Below are 17,496 nucleotides of genomic sequence, written 5' to 3'. Positions count from 1 at the left end.
TATATCTCAAAGAGTGATAAGGAATCGTAATTTAACTATCTGCCCATAAATACCTATAACACACATATAGTTTAAATAAAATTTTCCTATATGAATTGACAATGCTTACCTCAGGACCATCTATCTATCATCCATCTATCTATCTATCTATCTATCTATCTATCTATCTATCTATCTATCTATCTATCATCTATCTATCCATCTATCTATCTATCTATCTATCTATCTATCTATCTATCTATCTATCTATCTATCTATCTATCTAACAAAACCCCCAATACCAGGCATGAGAAGCTTGGATTGTCCAAGAAATTTGGAAAAACATTACAGTCATTTTTGATGCCCTAGATTGCCCTCTCCCCCACTAGAGGTAGATGATAAGTCCTTATTGCTAAAGACACAATGACCTTCAGACACAGGGCTCTGAAGTGAATCTGACCCAAAAGCCTTTTTGAGGACTAGCCTTCATGGTACCAGAAGGTGCCACTTCAGATCCCAAGCAAGGAAAGAAATCAGCCACCTACTCAGAGGTGGCACCTATGAGCTCCAACAACAACCAGCATGGTACCACAACCGTAAGGATGCAGTAGTGGCAAGAATACCTTGGTGGTAACCAACATCTCCTTAATGGGACTTAAGACCCATTCAAAATAAGGAAACCATGCTCAGGGCTAATGAATTCATGGATCTCAGAGGAGATTCTATAACCACTTTACTAAGCCTACACAATCCATCACTACATTCTGAATAAATATCCTTATACCACTGGAAAGTGTATTCTCACCTCTCATCAAGGAAACGTCTCTTTGCAACAGATGGAGACCTTCAGAGAGAGTCACTGTTGATCAAATGCAGATTTGTGGAGCCCAGTCCCAGAGGATACATCCTTAACACAAATCCTGCACTTACAGCTCTGGGATCATTGTGAAAGGTATGTGTGTGCACACATGTACATGTGCATGTGAAAAGGACCAGAGGAACAGGGGATTTGTTTGAGGCTTCGAAATAAAAAATTAAAATGTAATAATAATAAACCTATCAGTTTATCACAATACCAGGTTTCTAATCTAAAATAATTTACCAACAATCTCAAACCACTACAATAAAAGCACAGGTAGCATAATTTTGCTTTCCTTTCAACCTCCAGATTGCTACTGTGTGACCAAACAGAGCTCATCAGTGTTCCCACATCTACTTCTGCATTTGGTTTCCTTTAGTCTTACAGGACATGCAGCATCATAGAAGCTCATATGTGCTCATGCAAGAGCAAAAGTCAAAAAGCCAAATAACACACATGATCACTAAGGTAGTGTTGACTCTGTAGACTCATAATGAGATCTCAGAGATTCTCCACTATCATTCCAACTGTCCAATAGATGATTCCTAAGCCAAGTAGGCAGTAGACTGGATGCTTTTTTTTTCTAGATCTACATAAACTTTTTAATACCATCATTCTCACTGTGCTGCTAAAATGATCAAGAAACTAAAATATACAAAGGATTTTAGCCTAAATGTGGCACCTGGTGAGAACATATTGTGTTATTAGAAACAGTAATCATAATCTTATATGCTGTGTGCATTGTTTTAATGGACTTTCCAAAGTAGGTGCTAGTACCTGTCCTAACTTACATATGAGGAAATCAAGGTATGAAGAGATTAAGTAGATAACTTGCCCAACATGGGAGGATTAGAGCTGAAGCCTAGGCCAGCTACCCTGCCCTCTGTAACCCGTACCCATCACCCAAGATGATCAAAAGGCAAGAGACGTGGGTAGAATACTTTAAAATTCCCTCTCAATGCAGTGTTTTGCTTTGGCTGAAAATGGAATGGCATCAAGGTGACAGAAGTATATTCATACCTGGCATGAATGTTCAAATGAAAAGAGCCAATCAGAGAACTGTAATTACTCTGGAAGCAATTATGTAAAAACTGAGTGTATACATGCACAGAAGTTGGGAAATAGTCTTAATGGAAGAAAATAGTTACTAGTTAGGGCATAATGAGACTGAACTCTTTTTCTCTTTTGTTTTTAATAGGAAGGAAATGCAGGCATTTATATGTTCTGTGCACAAACCTGCAGGACTATCCAGAGGCCAGATTCTTTTACATTTTTCATAAGAGGTTCTCAAACACCCCTTAAGGTCTCTCCCAAAGTCTCCACCTCTATCCTCACCCCTTCTAATTAAACTTATTCTTCATCAATTGCTGGTGTTTAGAATAAATAAAGTCTGGTGCTGGCTTCATGACAGCTGCCATACAGAACTGTCCCCTTTTAGTTTCTGCTGCGAATGCCAACCTTGGAAGCCAGCTTATTGCCCTAGCACGCCTCTGCAGGATGTGCCCGAGAGCTGCAGTGTTGGGTGGCATGTGCTTTACGTTCTTAACAAGGCCTGGACAACTGGTGACATTTCATAATCAAACTAATTTGTCAGCAAAGAACTGGCTGTACTGAATGGATACAGAAGACGTCTAGGGCAAAAACAGAGAAGGAATTAGAGTCCACTGAGATAGCAGTTGGTTAATGACACATTAATTGGGGCTAGGGAGAAGGGGCAGGCACAGGGGAAGGGTGATAATGGGAGCATATATTTTAGGGAAATCTGCTGTTAATCTTTAGCAGAGAACAGGTACCTGACATGCTAGTAACGATTAAAGGTATGCTGCATGACTCACTGCCTGGGGAGAATGACCTTGAACTTGCCTGGTAACAAGACTCAGTTTGTTTGAGTACGTGTGATATGAGACCTATGAAGTGACCCTTAAGGAGCCATTCCCAAGCCTCAGCAGCTGGAATCTTCTATTGCTTTTCTCACATATACTTGAAAGAAAAAAAAAAAGAATAAATCGCTCCTTTTCCTTTTCCTTCTCATGTCAAGGCAAACTGTTTACAAACATGCTAGCACATTTTTGGTGATGGTTCAGGTCAGCGAGGAGCAGAGAAAAGAACCCCAACACTTTGGGTGGGAAGGTCTTCACCTGAACCAGACACTAGGGTAGCATAGGATTCCCTGAGCAGGTACCTGAGGTAGCTGAGCCCGGATGTCTTCAGAGCCAATGAATATGCTCTCCAGGTGAGACCAGGTACGCTGCACCTCAAACCAAATGGAGATTACTGAGTCAGCCGTGGACAGCTTCTTCTGCCAACTTGATACTTCTTCCAGGAAGAAAGCAACGTGTTTGGACGTCATCAGGTTCTGAAGCTGCACTTGATTGTCCTCCAGAACCTCAATGAGGTCCTCGTCTGACTGCAGCAAGGGTATGTGAGTTCGCGCGTGGGGCTCATACTGGAATTCCATGCTGGCCCAGGTGTTCTGCAGTTCGCTTAAGGTCTTCTCCATACCCATCTCTTTGACAGCTCGGTCCACAATGCCCCGGACCTCATCTTCGAAATGGTGAAGCTGGAGCTGCAGGAGGTGAGCCAGCGTGGTGTTCTGATCCATGGTGAAACTCACGCCAGTGGCCTGCATCAGTTGCTTCCAGTGCCGCTCCCGGATGGCAGGGTTCTGCAGCTCAGCCACAGCCCTCAGGGAGGTCAGAGTATTCAACACGGTACTTTCCAGACCTGTGAATGCATCCCAGGCTCTGAGCTCCTTGTCTAGGTTCCGGATGTGCCGTGTGAACTGCTTGCACTCCAAGTCCATGGCTTCTACACTGATGTCCCTCCAGCTGGTAGCCTCCCAGGCATGAATACTGGAGGTCACCATTCCAATGGTGTCCCAGAGCTCCTTTAGCTGGCAGGCCTCCTTCCTGCACAGCCTCAGCTGCTTATAGTCAGGGACATTGACCTCAAACAGATCAGCTGACTTGGAGATGGTGGCCATGGTGGATTCCATGTGCTCAATCTCTCTGTGCCAGACATCAAGCATGCGATGTGGATCAATGCTATCAAACCTAGAAAGTATAACATAGTCCTTTGGTAAGCATGACACACAGGACTCAACTCCTAGAACCCCTAAGATAGCATCTGCTGAAAGGTTTGGTACCCAGGAGAAGAGGAGAGGCTCTTAACACAGCTTCTCACCCTGGGATGGATGGGGTAGGGTGACCACTAGAAGGAAGAGCCATTCAAGAGCATCAGAGAAGATGAAGGGTGTGGTGACCCAAGACTCTAAACCTCACATTTGGAAGATGGAGGCAGGAAGATCTTGAGTTTGAGGTCAGTGTGGGCTCAGCAGTGAGACCCTGTCTCAAAAGACACAACGATCATAAATGAGCAATGTCATCTCCAAAATGCTGAAGTTTGCTTTTCATCAAATCTCACTCATTTTATTTTACCATCAGACTCAAGGGTCAGATGCTGGGGTGCAAGTCTGCTAGTTCAGAGAGGCAGAGAAAACACACAGTTGACCTTCCTCCTCCCTCATCATCCCAGAAGCCTCTCCTCCCTCCTACCATCTCAAACAAATCTCCTCAAACTCAATGTCCTTCCCCTCTACTCCTGTGTATCCATCCTCCTGACTCCTTCTTATTCTCCATTTTAAAAAAAAAATAATCTTAGGTTTACTTCCTGTTAATTAGTTGCTTGCTCCACGAATTGATCTATGGTTGACTCCACCTAATCCTGTCCACAATATTCAAGCAGGAAGCTCCCAGACCAAAGACATGTGCCAGGGCTGAGCCACAACTAGAAACAGGTTTTTCCAGTAAACAGTGCAATCTCGGGGGTTCAGAGTGTGATCAGATATCCTGCAACAGAGGCCTTCTGCTGCACCTGGGCTGCCAACTGCCCCTGAAGCTGCACCTTCACTGACGGCATCTCCTCAGCTCTCACAGTGCCAAGCCCCAGTTGCTTTCTGTGACCACTTCATGCCTTCAAAACAAGCGCTGTGTGGGCTACCTTACTGCCAGTGTGAGGTACAACCTTTGCCACCTCTGGGCCACAATTTCCCAGTGCTAACCCCGAGGAAACACTTCCAGGAGATTGCACCTCAGTGATGCTGTCTCTTCTTAATCACAGCTGATGCTTCAGCCCCAGCTGAGCAGCATCCATTGTTCCAGCAAAACGCAGGTTTTACCTTAGTGGTTCTATTCTTTTGACCCTTTATGTTGAGTGCTGAAAGCACATACCCAGTTGGAGATGATACCTTATCCTTGAGTATTAACACTTTGTACAACCACCCACAAGGCAGCTTCCAGTCATGCTCCTTCCTCAATGAAGAGCCTCATATGTAAAGGAGCTCACACACCAGCCCCATAGTCAGGGGCTCAGGTGACCCCAGTTTCAAGGGGCCTCTGCTTTTCCTTCTCTCATCACCAGTTTGTTATATTTCCTCTCCATCCCCAGGCTGAGGCTTTCTGTTTCTGTGTGTTCAAGGGGTAGATATTTAGGGTCCTATGACTTAAGGGAGATGAAACTCTTCCAAACTCTGGACAGGGCCTCACACAGGGAATGATTAATAGAGAAATGGCTCATTCTATCATTTTACTGCACAGGAGTGTTTACTGACAGGATATAGAAGGGAGGAAGAGGACGACATGTAGACTGCCTTCCATGAACCGTTCCTTCTTTCACTTGTCTCTAGAAATATCTGCCATAACCGAGAGAAAGAAATTCTAATTTAAATATTCACCTGAACTGCTTGCTCTAACCCCCCCCACCATGCAATGCAGTAACAGTCATGAACATTATTGTATTGGTGCAGCTTAGCTTGGCTGCATGTTCTGCAGGCTGTCCACCTGCTCCTTCTGAATTGGTTTGGACTTGGGCTGTGGCCACCAAGACGAGCGGCTCAACACCATACACAGGTCAGGGCTAGCCTTCAGCACAGAATACGAGGGTGGTTTTCAGAGTGGAAAGAGCCTCCTCCCTAGGTTTCTCCTTCCTCTTCTCCAATGAGCAGCAGATAATGGACTACACGGAAGAAATAGAATTGTCTTTGGACAAGCAAGAAAGAGCACCAAGGCACCAAGAGTCTTCTGGTGGTTTGTTTTTGTTTTTTGCTTGCAGAGATGAACTGTTGGTGTCTGTGAACTCAACTTATTCTCTGGTCTACGGTAAATTTAGAATGTGGCATCAACTACTTGGTGTTAGAAGGAGATCTACGAAATTCAGACAAACTAAAAAAAGCCCACATCCCATTTAATTCTCAGGTGCGTGGTTCAGAAAGAAACTATCAGACAAGATGTGAGTTAGGGGCATTTGCAGGGAACAGAAGGCAATAGTATGTTCTATTTTCCCTCATCACACAAGCATCCAGAAATTGACAATGGTTTCTTAAATGTGTTGTTGGTATAATTTGTTTATTGTTTGGATTTGTGGGAGACCTTTTCCTGTATCTGATCATGCATGAACACCAATTTCGAGTAAGTTTGGAGGGGATCTCTACACATGAGAGCAGGTAGCAATTTCAAACATTTAGAATAAAATTGGCATAGTGGTATGTGCTAATAATCTCACCACTCAGGAGGCTGAGATAAGAGACTCGTGGGGTCCTGCCTGTACTATATAACAAGCCTCTGTTTCAAAACCATTTCTTTATGCCAACTTGTTAAGATATTCATAAACTTTACACATGTTCTAACAATGAAGCATTTTTCCAAACCAGGGAAAGAAGAGAGTTTAAGGACAAGAAAGTCACAGAGGGGAAGGGCACACTGGGTCTTTAAAACTCATATAAAGATGTGACGAGTATCTTAAAACGAAGGGTGAATGTCTGCAGAAATAAAACTACAATTATGTAATGGAAATACATTGCCCAATTGTGAGCTTATAGAGAGAGAAGAGGAGGATCCCCTTCTGACTCTTGCGGAGCTAGCCACCGGGGAATGCCAACTACAGCATCGCAGTTGGATGGAGAATAAAAGCTGACCTATGCTCGCACAGTAACCTTCCAGCACACAAAACTTGAGGTGCCCACCCTGAACTGTGGATTCCCTAGTCCTGCACACTCTCTGTCAGCCCATTTACGTACCAATATCCACCTAGTTGTCCTAGCTACAAGATGGAGAAGCATCCCATACTGTCTTCCCTCAGTTCCCGTTGATTCTCCTGCTTCTCAAATTGCAGTCTTGGCCATTGATTGCTTCTGTTCCGGCATTACCACTTTGATTCATGGCTGTTATGCCCTCTCATTTGAGACCTGGTCTCCAGTCCGTTCTGCTCCATGCGAAAGTAGGAGTAATAATACAGACAACTTTCCAATACGCAATGCTGTAATGTATATCTTTTATCCTATGGTGGCACAAAAGCAATACTAATTTAGTAGCACTATAATTTGGAATGTGAATTTCATTTTCCTTTTGGTCTAGCAATAGGCTTGCAGTTCAATCCTCCTTCATGAAGGCAGAGATTGGGTGCCAGAAACCAGGCATGGGATCATGAGAGACACAGCTGACCTACAGTGTCCTGCTGTGTTGCTAGTTGAGGTATTTGGTAGGCCAAGGTACATCAAACATGGTCAGAACGAAGCCCATTGCATATCTGAAAGGCTGTGCCTCCAGATGCCGACTTCTCAGCCAGGGTCACCTGGATCTCTCTGTCTAGCCTCAGGATCCAGCTCCCGCATGTCAGCTGCACTCACTCCATGTCTTAAACTTCCAGCCATTATGCCCCCTTTTCCATGATTATTTTCTATGGAACATCTTTGCCTTCCAGTCCAGTTATTAATCTCCAATGTAACTTGTGCTATCGGCTCAACTGCCACTGTCCCCAAGATGTGTCAGCAGCTTCAGTTAAAGATGGTACCAAGACATGCCTTTAATCCCAGCACTTGGGAAGCATAGGCAGGAGGATCTCTGTGAGTTCAAGTCTACAAGAGCTTGTTCCAGAACAGGCTTCAAAGCCACAGAGAAACCCTGTCTCGAAAAACCAAAAATAAAAATAAAAATAAAGATGGTACCAAGAATGTGTTTTATTGCTCAATTTTGAAATTATCCTTAAGGCCATAAGTTGTTGATGTCAGGGGATGTATATTTCTGGAAAATTCTACTGTCCTTGTAATTCTTAGCTCACTCCACTGTTGAGGCAAAGCCCCCGCCACTCTACTCTATAGAAATCTAAATCGTACAGATGAGTCAGGTTAACTGGTAAGTCAGGCAAGCTGAACCAACGCTATATCTTAATGTAGGATATCGCTATGTCCCTAGCACTAACTGAATGACCCAAATAGCTCTTTTCTTCAGCTTTAGAAGTGACAATAGGTATTTTACAAGCAGGGCCTATGGGTTCCCATCCCTCATGCTCCTGTGTCAGGCTGTTGTCAGGCTGTTAGGAAAACCTGTTTTTTCCTGTTGGTGTCAAGCACAGCTTCTAACAAGGGCATCTTCAGGTAGGTTCTGCCAGCTGTTCACAGAATCTGATGGCCAGCTGAGAGCCCTAACAGCCTCCCTGTGAGTTGGAGCTCATAGGATAGACAGTCTAGGCTGTGAACATCCTTGGATTACCTTGGCCTTGTAGAAGGTAGGAAGATGCTTACCATGGCGCCATTCTTTAAGGTCAGGAAACCGGTGTCAGGGTCAAAGACTGAACAAGAGAAGGACAGAGCACAGAATATTCCTTTCAGTAGAATCTGGCACAGATTTCAAAAGCAGTAGAGGGTCCTTGAATTTCAATCTGACAGTTTAGTCAATTATTATGAAGAGTGGGGACTCAGCTAAGAAATATGCTGAGCTGTCCTAGAGTTAAGAACTAAAGGAAGCGGGAACATTTGACTCGGGCACGAAGAGGGAATCTAAATTTCAGAAGCCCAACTTCGCACCGCATCTGTCAGATGGCAAGGGCCTAATGAGACACTCATTTTCTTCTTCCCTCTCAAAGAGAAGAACGCTAGAAGCTGAGCGTAGCTGACTCCAGGGACAGAAACGTGCACTGTTAGAGAAGGCAGCAGGGGCCGGAGGTCTATACATGATCGAAATGTAAAGGAACAAGTGCTCACTTGAGTCCAGATCTTACACACGCACACCAAAGGAAGGAACTAAACAAATGACACATATGTTGGTATCTGCTAAGGTTCTCTGTAGCAAGAGCCCCACGATTCCAGAAGAGAAACATGTCAACATTTCAGCGACATTTGTTTTCTCAGGCTGTTGTGAGAGTTCTTTTCCCAGAATTCTCCTCTGAAGATTTGTCTGCATGTGAAATGAACAGATGTGAATCTAGAAAGCCCAGCTAAGAGTAACGGCATCACAGAAGCCACCAGGAAGGAACATTAAGAAGAAAAAACAACCACGTACAGAAAGAAAATAAAATAGCCCACCCAGCTGGTCAATACACATACACTACACATGAACGTTGGCTGCCTCAAAAAGGACCTCGAAAAGGACACCATGGCTGGTTCCTGTCGAACGGTCACTCTTGGAAGCTATTTCTTTAAGCACCTATGGGATTCATTTGAAGAATTTTAAGTAGCTGCTTTGCTATGTGGCTATATTACTGAGCCGGTTGTGATAAACTCTGAGCCTCTTGGAAAACCAATCTCCCTCATGCATGTTGTCTTCTCACACTATGAATTCAAGTTAGACTTTCCATTCTATATCGAAAGGAGGACCCAAAAGATATGACCTGAACTCTGGAAGAATGTCCCTCCAATGTATTCCATACATGTTCTTAGCAACAGACATTTCTTGGGGGGGGGGGGGGGAGGGTATGCTCCACTAAAGAAACTGTAAAGTGTAGAGTCATTTGAAATTCTAGGTCCCTAAATGTTTGCTTCAAAGAAAACCAGTTATTGCCCTTCAGAGTAGTGGCTCTCAATCTTGGTGGCACAGGAACCATTATGTGTGTGTGTGTGTTGGGGCGGGGGTAGGCACTTGATACAGGCACATGGATCCTATCCCTGAAGGTCTAATTTAGTGGGTCTTCAGGACAGGCTGGACACTGCAGGCTTTCAAAGCTCTTTCTAGTGATTGTATGACAGCGTTCTGCTGTAGAGCCACACACTTTATGCATTCATATTGAATATGGTTTAGACTTCTACTCTTGCTTCTCTTTTAGCTGCTTAGTGTCTTGTGTTTCGTAGATGCAATGACATTGCCTAGAAGGCAGCATCTGCTTGATAAACATTAGATGACTGAGTGGTGAGCGCAAGTCCTTACTGAGGGTGAGGATAAAGGGGGACAGAGATAGACTGAGCAGGAAGGAAACACCTGAGGGTTCTTTATCCGGAAGGCTGATCATAGGCACAATGGTGTAAGACCGGCTGATATGACTCAAAGCAACTGGAAGAAAGGATGCCAATTTTTTTTCCATCACAAAAAAAATGAAAAAAAGATGCAGGATAGCCTCAATATTCCAATTTGATCCTTACACAGTGTATAAAGGGGCCAAAGCATTATACTGTGTCTCAGAAGCTATGTAATTATTACCTGTCAACTAAAATTGATTTTTTTTAAAGATTAGACCTAGACATGAGACTTTCAGTGCTAAACCGGGAACAGTGGCCCACCAGGACAGCTGGACACCAATACACCAGGTGCAGCACTGAACCCTTTTAGCAATTACCTTGTTAACAGTAACAACCTATGAAGCGACTACTATCATTATCGGGAGCATAAAGGTATTAACCAATGTGATGTGATAGACACAATGAGCAGACCTGGAGAAGTTTCTCAGTCCTGCTGTGGGCTTTCTCCATTTGGAGATTCTTAGTCTGCAGCCACAGCAAGAAACTCAGCCTTGGCAAACAGACCATAGGGCAGGGGCTGGGGGTGAGGGGTGGGGTCCCAAGCTGTTCGACATAGCTTTGCCTGTGGAGTGAGACCTGCAGGCTAGACAGTGCTTAGGATGCTGATGCCCTATAGACCTGAACCCAGGCGCATGCTACAGGACACCCTGAATAGCACTCTTTCCTGAGCCTGAAGTCTTTATGCAAGACCCATGATTATCAACAGAGAGGTAACACAGGATTACCAAGTGCAGAGAAATGCCCTTAAACATTAACCTTTGCTAAATCTTAAACCACTCAAATCTTTCCAACGTTATTTAAACACTCTAGTAGCCAGTTCTAAAAATATGTGTGGGGGGGGGCACGCCCATGGGATATGTGTCTGTGTGTTTTCTAGCAACCATTTTTAAATCCCCACAAAAAACAGAAGTCCCGGAATTCAGAATTCTGACTGCAGAAACCCTAATCATTTCACCATAGTTCCCTGATGAGCCCTTATGATTCCCTCATTAACCCAGGGGCACAAGAAGCTTCTAACTCTTTCTTGAAGGGAGGGTGGTTGGCTAGACTTTGTCATTTAGACAAGCCTAAGACTGTCCAGCCCTGGACTGCACTGTCACAAAAACACCCGCACAGAGGGAAGGACTGGTACCAAGCTTTTATCTGCCGCAAGAGCCAAAGCAGAAACTCGAGAAGAAGAGCATCGCCCTGATCCACACCTGAAGGGGGCTTCTTTGCGGAACCTCTCACGGAATTGCTGCTGCTGGGTGTCGAAGGCTGTGCACCTCTGGTGGAGGAGAGCCACTTCATTTGCCTGCAGCGGGGCCACCTGCTGCCTCACGGTGGTGCCCATCTTCTTTGTGTTCTTCCACTTCTCTGGGAGCTCCTGTAAAGAAGACCTGGGAGTGCTCACACCTATGCTGCTCCCCCCTCCCCTACAGCCAGAGACTGGACATCACTCTGGGCTTCCACCCCTGAGGCAGAGCCCCCCCCCCCCCGGGGGATGGACTGGTGCCCTTTTAAATTGTGCATCACCCTACTCTTCCTCTCTGGTTTTCTTCTCTCTCCGTGGTCACCTACTTTAGACTCAGCACTAACCTTAGCCCCTTCAACCTCTGACCTGGTAATCCTTACCCTTCTCTGTAGTCCTCAAAGGGGCTTGGTTATTTTCTCAAGTTCCTGCCTTTTCTCTCAAACCTTTTTTAACATCATTAAGATATTTTTGTTTCCTCCAAATCAAACAATTGACCTAACCTTTTCTCAGAGAGTGGGAATGGGGCAGGGGAGATAATTTGGTTAGATAGGACCTTTTGGCAAGTTGGTATAAGCCAGCACCATTTGAGAAGAGGGAACATTTAACTGAGAAAATGCCCCCATAAGACGGGTTTGTAGGCAAGTCTGTGGGACATTTTCTTAATTAATTATGGCTATAGGATGGTACCCTGTACTCTGTGCTGATGCTGGACAAATGATGCTATATGGTACAAACAAACAAACAAACAAACAAAGGCCTAGGAATTCAGGGAACAAGCCAGTAAGCAGCATGTTGTCATGGTCTTTGCTTTAGTTCCCACCTTCAGTTCCTGCCCTGATTTCCCTCCATGATGGAGTGTGACCTGAGGATTTTAAGATGAAATAAACCCTAGCCTGGACTACATAGAAATACCAATTTTTAAAAAATGACTTATCTTTAAATCTGTGGTAAAATCTGTATCCCTGTGAGTTCTGCCACTACAATTTTCAGCATTTAATGATTTCCCAAAAATGCTAGACATTACTCATATGTTACACATTGTAGTTCTAAGACACGGACCTTGGGTCTGCACTCATCATTGAGCCATTCTTTACTTTGACTCCACCTTCCACCCCACCGTGAAATCGTAAGACATCCCTTCTGTCCCTTGTAAGGACTAGTCCAATGCACTGACCTCCAGCTGCTTAAACACGGCTTCCGGCAGCTCCTGTTCGTAGGACTTCAGCAGTTCAATCGTTTGCTTCAGGGGCTCAAACATGTCATCCGTGCTGCTCTGCCGTTCTTTAAGGGTGACAAGGTGTCCCATGATCTCCACCAATCCTTGGAAATCTCCTCTCTCCACTTTCTTGAGTAAGCCATTCTCTGTGTTCTTTATGAACGCGTCAAGGTCAGCCAGGCTGAATGAACACAAAGCACAGGGCCGTGGGGAAGGATGCTGACATCGCTAGCAGCGGCGATGGAGGATGAAAGCTCACCATGGACCAGGCTCTTCAAGGGATTAGCCTTGAGATTAATGTGGCTTCCTTCACCAGCGTGCAGGTTGTGAAAGATGAGGGCGGTCCTGGCCCCTCAGCAGATGTGACATGTGAATGGAGTATGTCCTCCTAGGAAGGATCTTGGACCAGAAAAAGGATGTGAGTGGGGCAACGTAGGTTAGGTCTCTGGACTAGTTACTACTTCTACATCAATAATAACTCACGTTTGATCATATACTGTGGCAAGATGCTACCATTTGGAAAGTCAGGCAAGCATAAACAGAAAGTTTTCATGATATTTTCAGAATTTTTCTTAAATCTGAAATAATTTCAAGTCAATAGCATTTTAAAGGCAAAACTGAGGGCTAAGCATGGTGGTGCACCTTCTAGTACTCAAGAGTCTGATGCAGATGGGTCTCTGTGAGTTCGCAGCCAGCCTGGTCCATATAGTGAGATCCAGGAGAGCCAGGGCTACACAGAGAAATGCTTTCTCAGTTATTAGACTTGTCATTATGGCCAAGACACTTAACATCTCAAGTCCCCAGTTTCCTTGACCTAGAAGACTGGAAGACTCGGCTCTCTCACCAGCTCTTGTGACAGTTAAGTGAGATGCATTCTGTAATTCAGCAATCGTTCAGTGAGCATCCGTCAGGAACCCTGCCAAGTTTCCAGGGGCTGAGAATAGAATGACAGAGAAGAGGAGCAAAGTCCCCGCATGTATGAAGCTTACATAGAAGCCAGTCAAGGAAGTGGGAAGCAAACGGATGACACACACTCACTGTACAGCTTCTCACAGAGATGGAAAGGTGCTGGAGAAGATCACGATAAAGGGATGGAGACTCAAACCAAGACTTGATGTGATGGGAGGTCAGCAGAGGCCTTCCTCTGAAGAGTGCATTGATCAGAAAACTGAATGGGTGACGAACTGTGACACAGAATGGCATGAGAGATGGGAGCCTCAGTGGCAGGAAGGCCAGGAGCAAAGGCAGTGGGGTTTGGTTACATTTGTTGGACTTGAGGAAGGCAAAGTCAAGATGGCAGAGGCACAAGAAGAGAAAGATGCGTGGAAGTTGGAGAGTGTGGTTAACGGGGTCCTTGCTGACAGTAGTAAGATCAGGTCCTAGTCTAGATGAAAGAATTCTAAAGACAATCCTTGATTTGAATCACGCTGGCAGCAGCTCTGCAGCTGGAGAATAGACTTTGGCTATAGGTTTGCTGCAGGGGATGGTGGCCTTGGGGCTGTGGGGGTAAGGAGACAGGAATGGAAACCAAGGGAAAGTATCCAGGAGATGTTACCATTGTCCATCTGACAGACAGTGCTGCCCTTGACTGGGATGGTACATAAAAAAAGTGAGCAGATTCAGGATAATTCTACACACAGAGTACAGGACCAGTCAGTGGGTTGAATGAGAGGTAGGAGATGAGAAAATCTCCTAGTAGCCTCTAACAGTGAGACAGATAATAATACCACTTACAGATGTGAGGAAAAATCAAATACGGCTGAGTTACATTGTGGGGAATAGGAGAGGAATGTGTCTTCAACATTTAGCAGAGCCTAGACACATTAGCCAAATGTGATAGTTAGTGCTGATTGGCTGTGGCATAATGGGGTCTAGGGTCACCAGAGAGACAAGCCTCTGGGCATGTCAGTGAGAAAGGCTCTAGGCTGGATTACCTAAAGTGGGAAGACACCAATTCTACAGACATTTTTGAAGCATCAGAAATGTCCAAAACAGTGGAGGTAGCCAGAGAAGGACAGGAATGGAGGCTTCCAGAATTCCAGATTTTAGAGACCTGGGGGGTGGGTTGTGCTGAAGTGTAGAGAAGGCACCAGGAAGACGTAGCTAGTGAGGTGAGAGGAAAACAGAGACAGAGAGCAATGTGGAAGGCCTGAGGGCCTCGGGAGGGGGGACAACTAACCAGTCACAAGCAGAGGAGAGGAGAAGGGCAGAAATGACCACAGGCAGCCTGAGGATTTCTGGTGTCTTTGATAAAAAAAACGATCTCAGTGAAACCCAGAGGGAAGGCAAGTCAGAGAATCATGGGCTCTTATTGTTCATGCAGTCCACGTGATGATCTGAATACATTCTTGATGGGAAAACACAAGGAGGTATTTCAAATCAATTGACAGTGAAGCCAGGGGTGATATCTCAGGCCTGTAATCTCAGTGTTCGAGAGGCAGAGGTGGGAAGATCTCTGCTAACTTAAGGCCAGCCTGGGCTGCAGAGTGAGTTTACATCAGTCTGGGCTTCAGAATGAGTTCAGTTCAGCCTGGTCTGTGTAGTGAGTTCAGGCCAGCCTGGTTTGCAGAGTGTGATCCTTTTATGTGGGATTCCCCTCTGTATGCTGTGAATACCATTGGTTAATAAAGGAACTGCTTTGGGCCTATAGCAGAGCTATGGGAAACAGAGCTAAGTAGGGAAAAACTAAGCTGCATACTGGGAGAGAGAAGGCGGAGTCAGAGAGAAGCCATGTAGCCCCACTGGAGACAGACACTGGAGCCTTACCCAGCAAGCCACAGCCATGTGGCGATACACAATTTAATGGAGATGATGGGCTAAGTTAAGATGTAAGAGTTAGCCAATAAGAAGCTAATTGGCCAAGCAATCTTTCCTCTCTCGCTCTATCTCTTTATCTCTCTCTCCCTCCCTCCTTCCCTCTCTCTCTTTCTCTCTCTCTATAATATAATATATTATATATATAATATTTATATATTATCCCTCAATAAATGACTGAGCTGTGAACTAAAACAGAAGGAATCAGACTGCTCTGTGGTCGACTTGCGATCTGCTCATCTCAGCTGCGGCACGACAAGGACAGCACAGATGATGCTCAGATAAGGGAGAATGTGAAGATCGACTCTAAGCACGGTTAGAGCTCCAGAAGGGAACAGCAGAAAGAATGAGCAAAAGTATTTGAGGAGAGTCTGGCTAAGAATGTTCTTGAGTTTCTGAAAGCCAGTAGACAGTATCAAGAAAGACAAAAAAGTCAGCTGGAATAAATATAAAGACACCCCCCCCAATAGATGTTTCAGTATGAAACACCAGGTTATCAAAAGAAGGAAAAGAAGAAGAGGGGAGGGAGAGGAGAGATAATTATACTAAGAAATACTAATTAGTAGCAAAAACACAGTAGAAGCCAGGACACTGAGGAATAATATTTCAACAATTTAAGAAAATTTGACTTTCTAAATATTTTTTCATATTATTTAAATAACAAGAGCAAAATAAGTACACTCAGATGAAGAACAGAGTCCCGTCACTAGACCCTTCTAAAGGAACTTCTAATGGATATACCTGAGTCTGTGATATGGGTGGCTCTCATAAAACAGCGGGGCAGTGAGGATGCAGGTCAACAGCGTAGCACTGACTGGATCTACAAGCCTCACTGGAGCCCCAGCACTACAGAAAAAACTATGCAATGCTTCAAAGAAAACACAGTTTGAGGGAGTTCAATAAATGTTAGAAAGTGATCTAAATGACTGGGAGTAGAAGGATTTATTTTGGTGAATAAATAATAGAATGGGATATTTTCTCTCTCTCTTACACACATACATACACACACTCTTTCTGTGTGTATGCGTGTAGTGTGTGTAGTGTGTGTGTTATGTGTGTGTGTGTGTGTGTGTGTGATGCTGAGCATGGAACCCAAGGAGTTGTGCATACTAAGCAAGTACGCTGACCCTGAGCTCCATTCCCCGCTTTCTTGCATCGGTTTGAAGGAGACTGACCATACAGATGTACTTATTCAGATAACGATGTTGACTGAAACAGTCTTCAGAGCTGCATGATAGTACAGCATGTAAGCCAGAAGAGGAGGAAACTGGATTATAGAAATGGACAATAAAATGTTCAACCCAAAAGCAAGGAAGAAAGGATTGTAAAAAAAAAAAAAACAAACAAGGCAAATAATACCCAATAAAATGCCAGACCTAAACTGAAACAGTGAATACCGTGAACGAGGCCCACTATTGAAGGTGAGCATGCTAAAAGCAGTTTAAACATTCAGTTATGCAGACCGTGAAACTCTCTCCTAATGTAATTCCATGGGGAGGAGGTTGAAGCCAATGGCGAATGAGAGATACAAGACAAGCAGCACTCAAAGGGAAGTCACGTTAGCTACGGCAGGTGATGTCCAGCAAAGCAGATTTTAACTACAGCAGACAGAGCCGGGGTAGAGGAGGTCTGATGCTTAGTCAAAGGTTTGGTTACAGGAAGATGGATCGGGTGAGGTAGACCCACACAACATGGGACAAAGTGACGGAACGGCAGGGACACTACAGATAGTCTCAGAACAAAAGACTTGAGCAGAGTGACCTCAGCAGCTGATAATTAAGTAGAATAAGAAAGGCAAACAGGAGACAGCAAATTTTACTACAACAGTTAACAAGCCTTAGGGGCATAGACACCACGCCCATTACAGGACATTCCCTCCTCCCCCCCCCCTACACACAACAACTAGACAAACTGACTGTAGCCCATAGGACAGACATCAGCATGCTCCAGAAACTTATCATTACATATAGCACAGTGTGACTCAGAAGCAAATCACAGACCAACTGGGACAAAAATCATTCAGATGAATGTTAAATATGTTTAGAACTAGATCATTACGAAAATATCTCATAGTAAAGGCAGGCATGTAGGTATACCTCCACAGAGAAGGG

At 44.6% G+C, this 17,496-nt stretch overlaps 1 protein-coding gene across 1 annotated transcript in view; it reads right to left on the bottom strand.

Annotated features, from left to right (window-relative positions):
* Dnah9 (dynein axonemal heavy chain 9) overlaps positions 1-17,496 on the bottom strand; it is a 342,434-nt gene that overhangs the window by 256,193 nt on the left and 68,745 nt on the right. Inside the window, exons 18-20 of the mRNA XM_038324554.1 lie at positions 12,530-12,752; positions 11,321-11,487; positions 3,021-3,891 (exon numbers count right to left, since the gene is read on the bottom strand). Coding sequence (XP_038180482.1) covers positions 3,021-3,891; positions 11,321-11,487; positions 12,530-12,752 — 1,261 coding nt within the window. The remainder of the gene's footprint in view (positions 1-3,020; positions 3,892-11,320; positions 11,488-12,529; positions 12,753-17,496) is intronic.

This window comes from Arvicola amphibius, chromosome 4 (assembly GCF_903992535.2).
Source record: "Arvicola amphibius chromosome 4, mArvAmp1.2, whole genome shotgun sequence".
Classification (NCBI taxonomy): domain Eukaryota; kingdom Metazoa; phylum Chordata; class Mammalia; order Rodentia; family Cricetidae; genus Arvicola; species Arvicola amphibius.
This window is presented reverse-complemented; position numbering and strand designations above follow the sequence as displayed.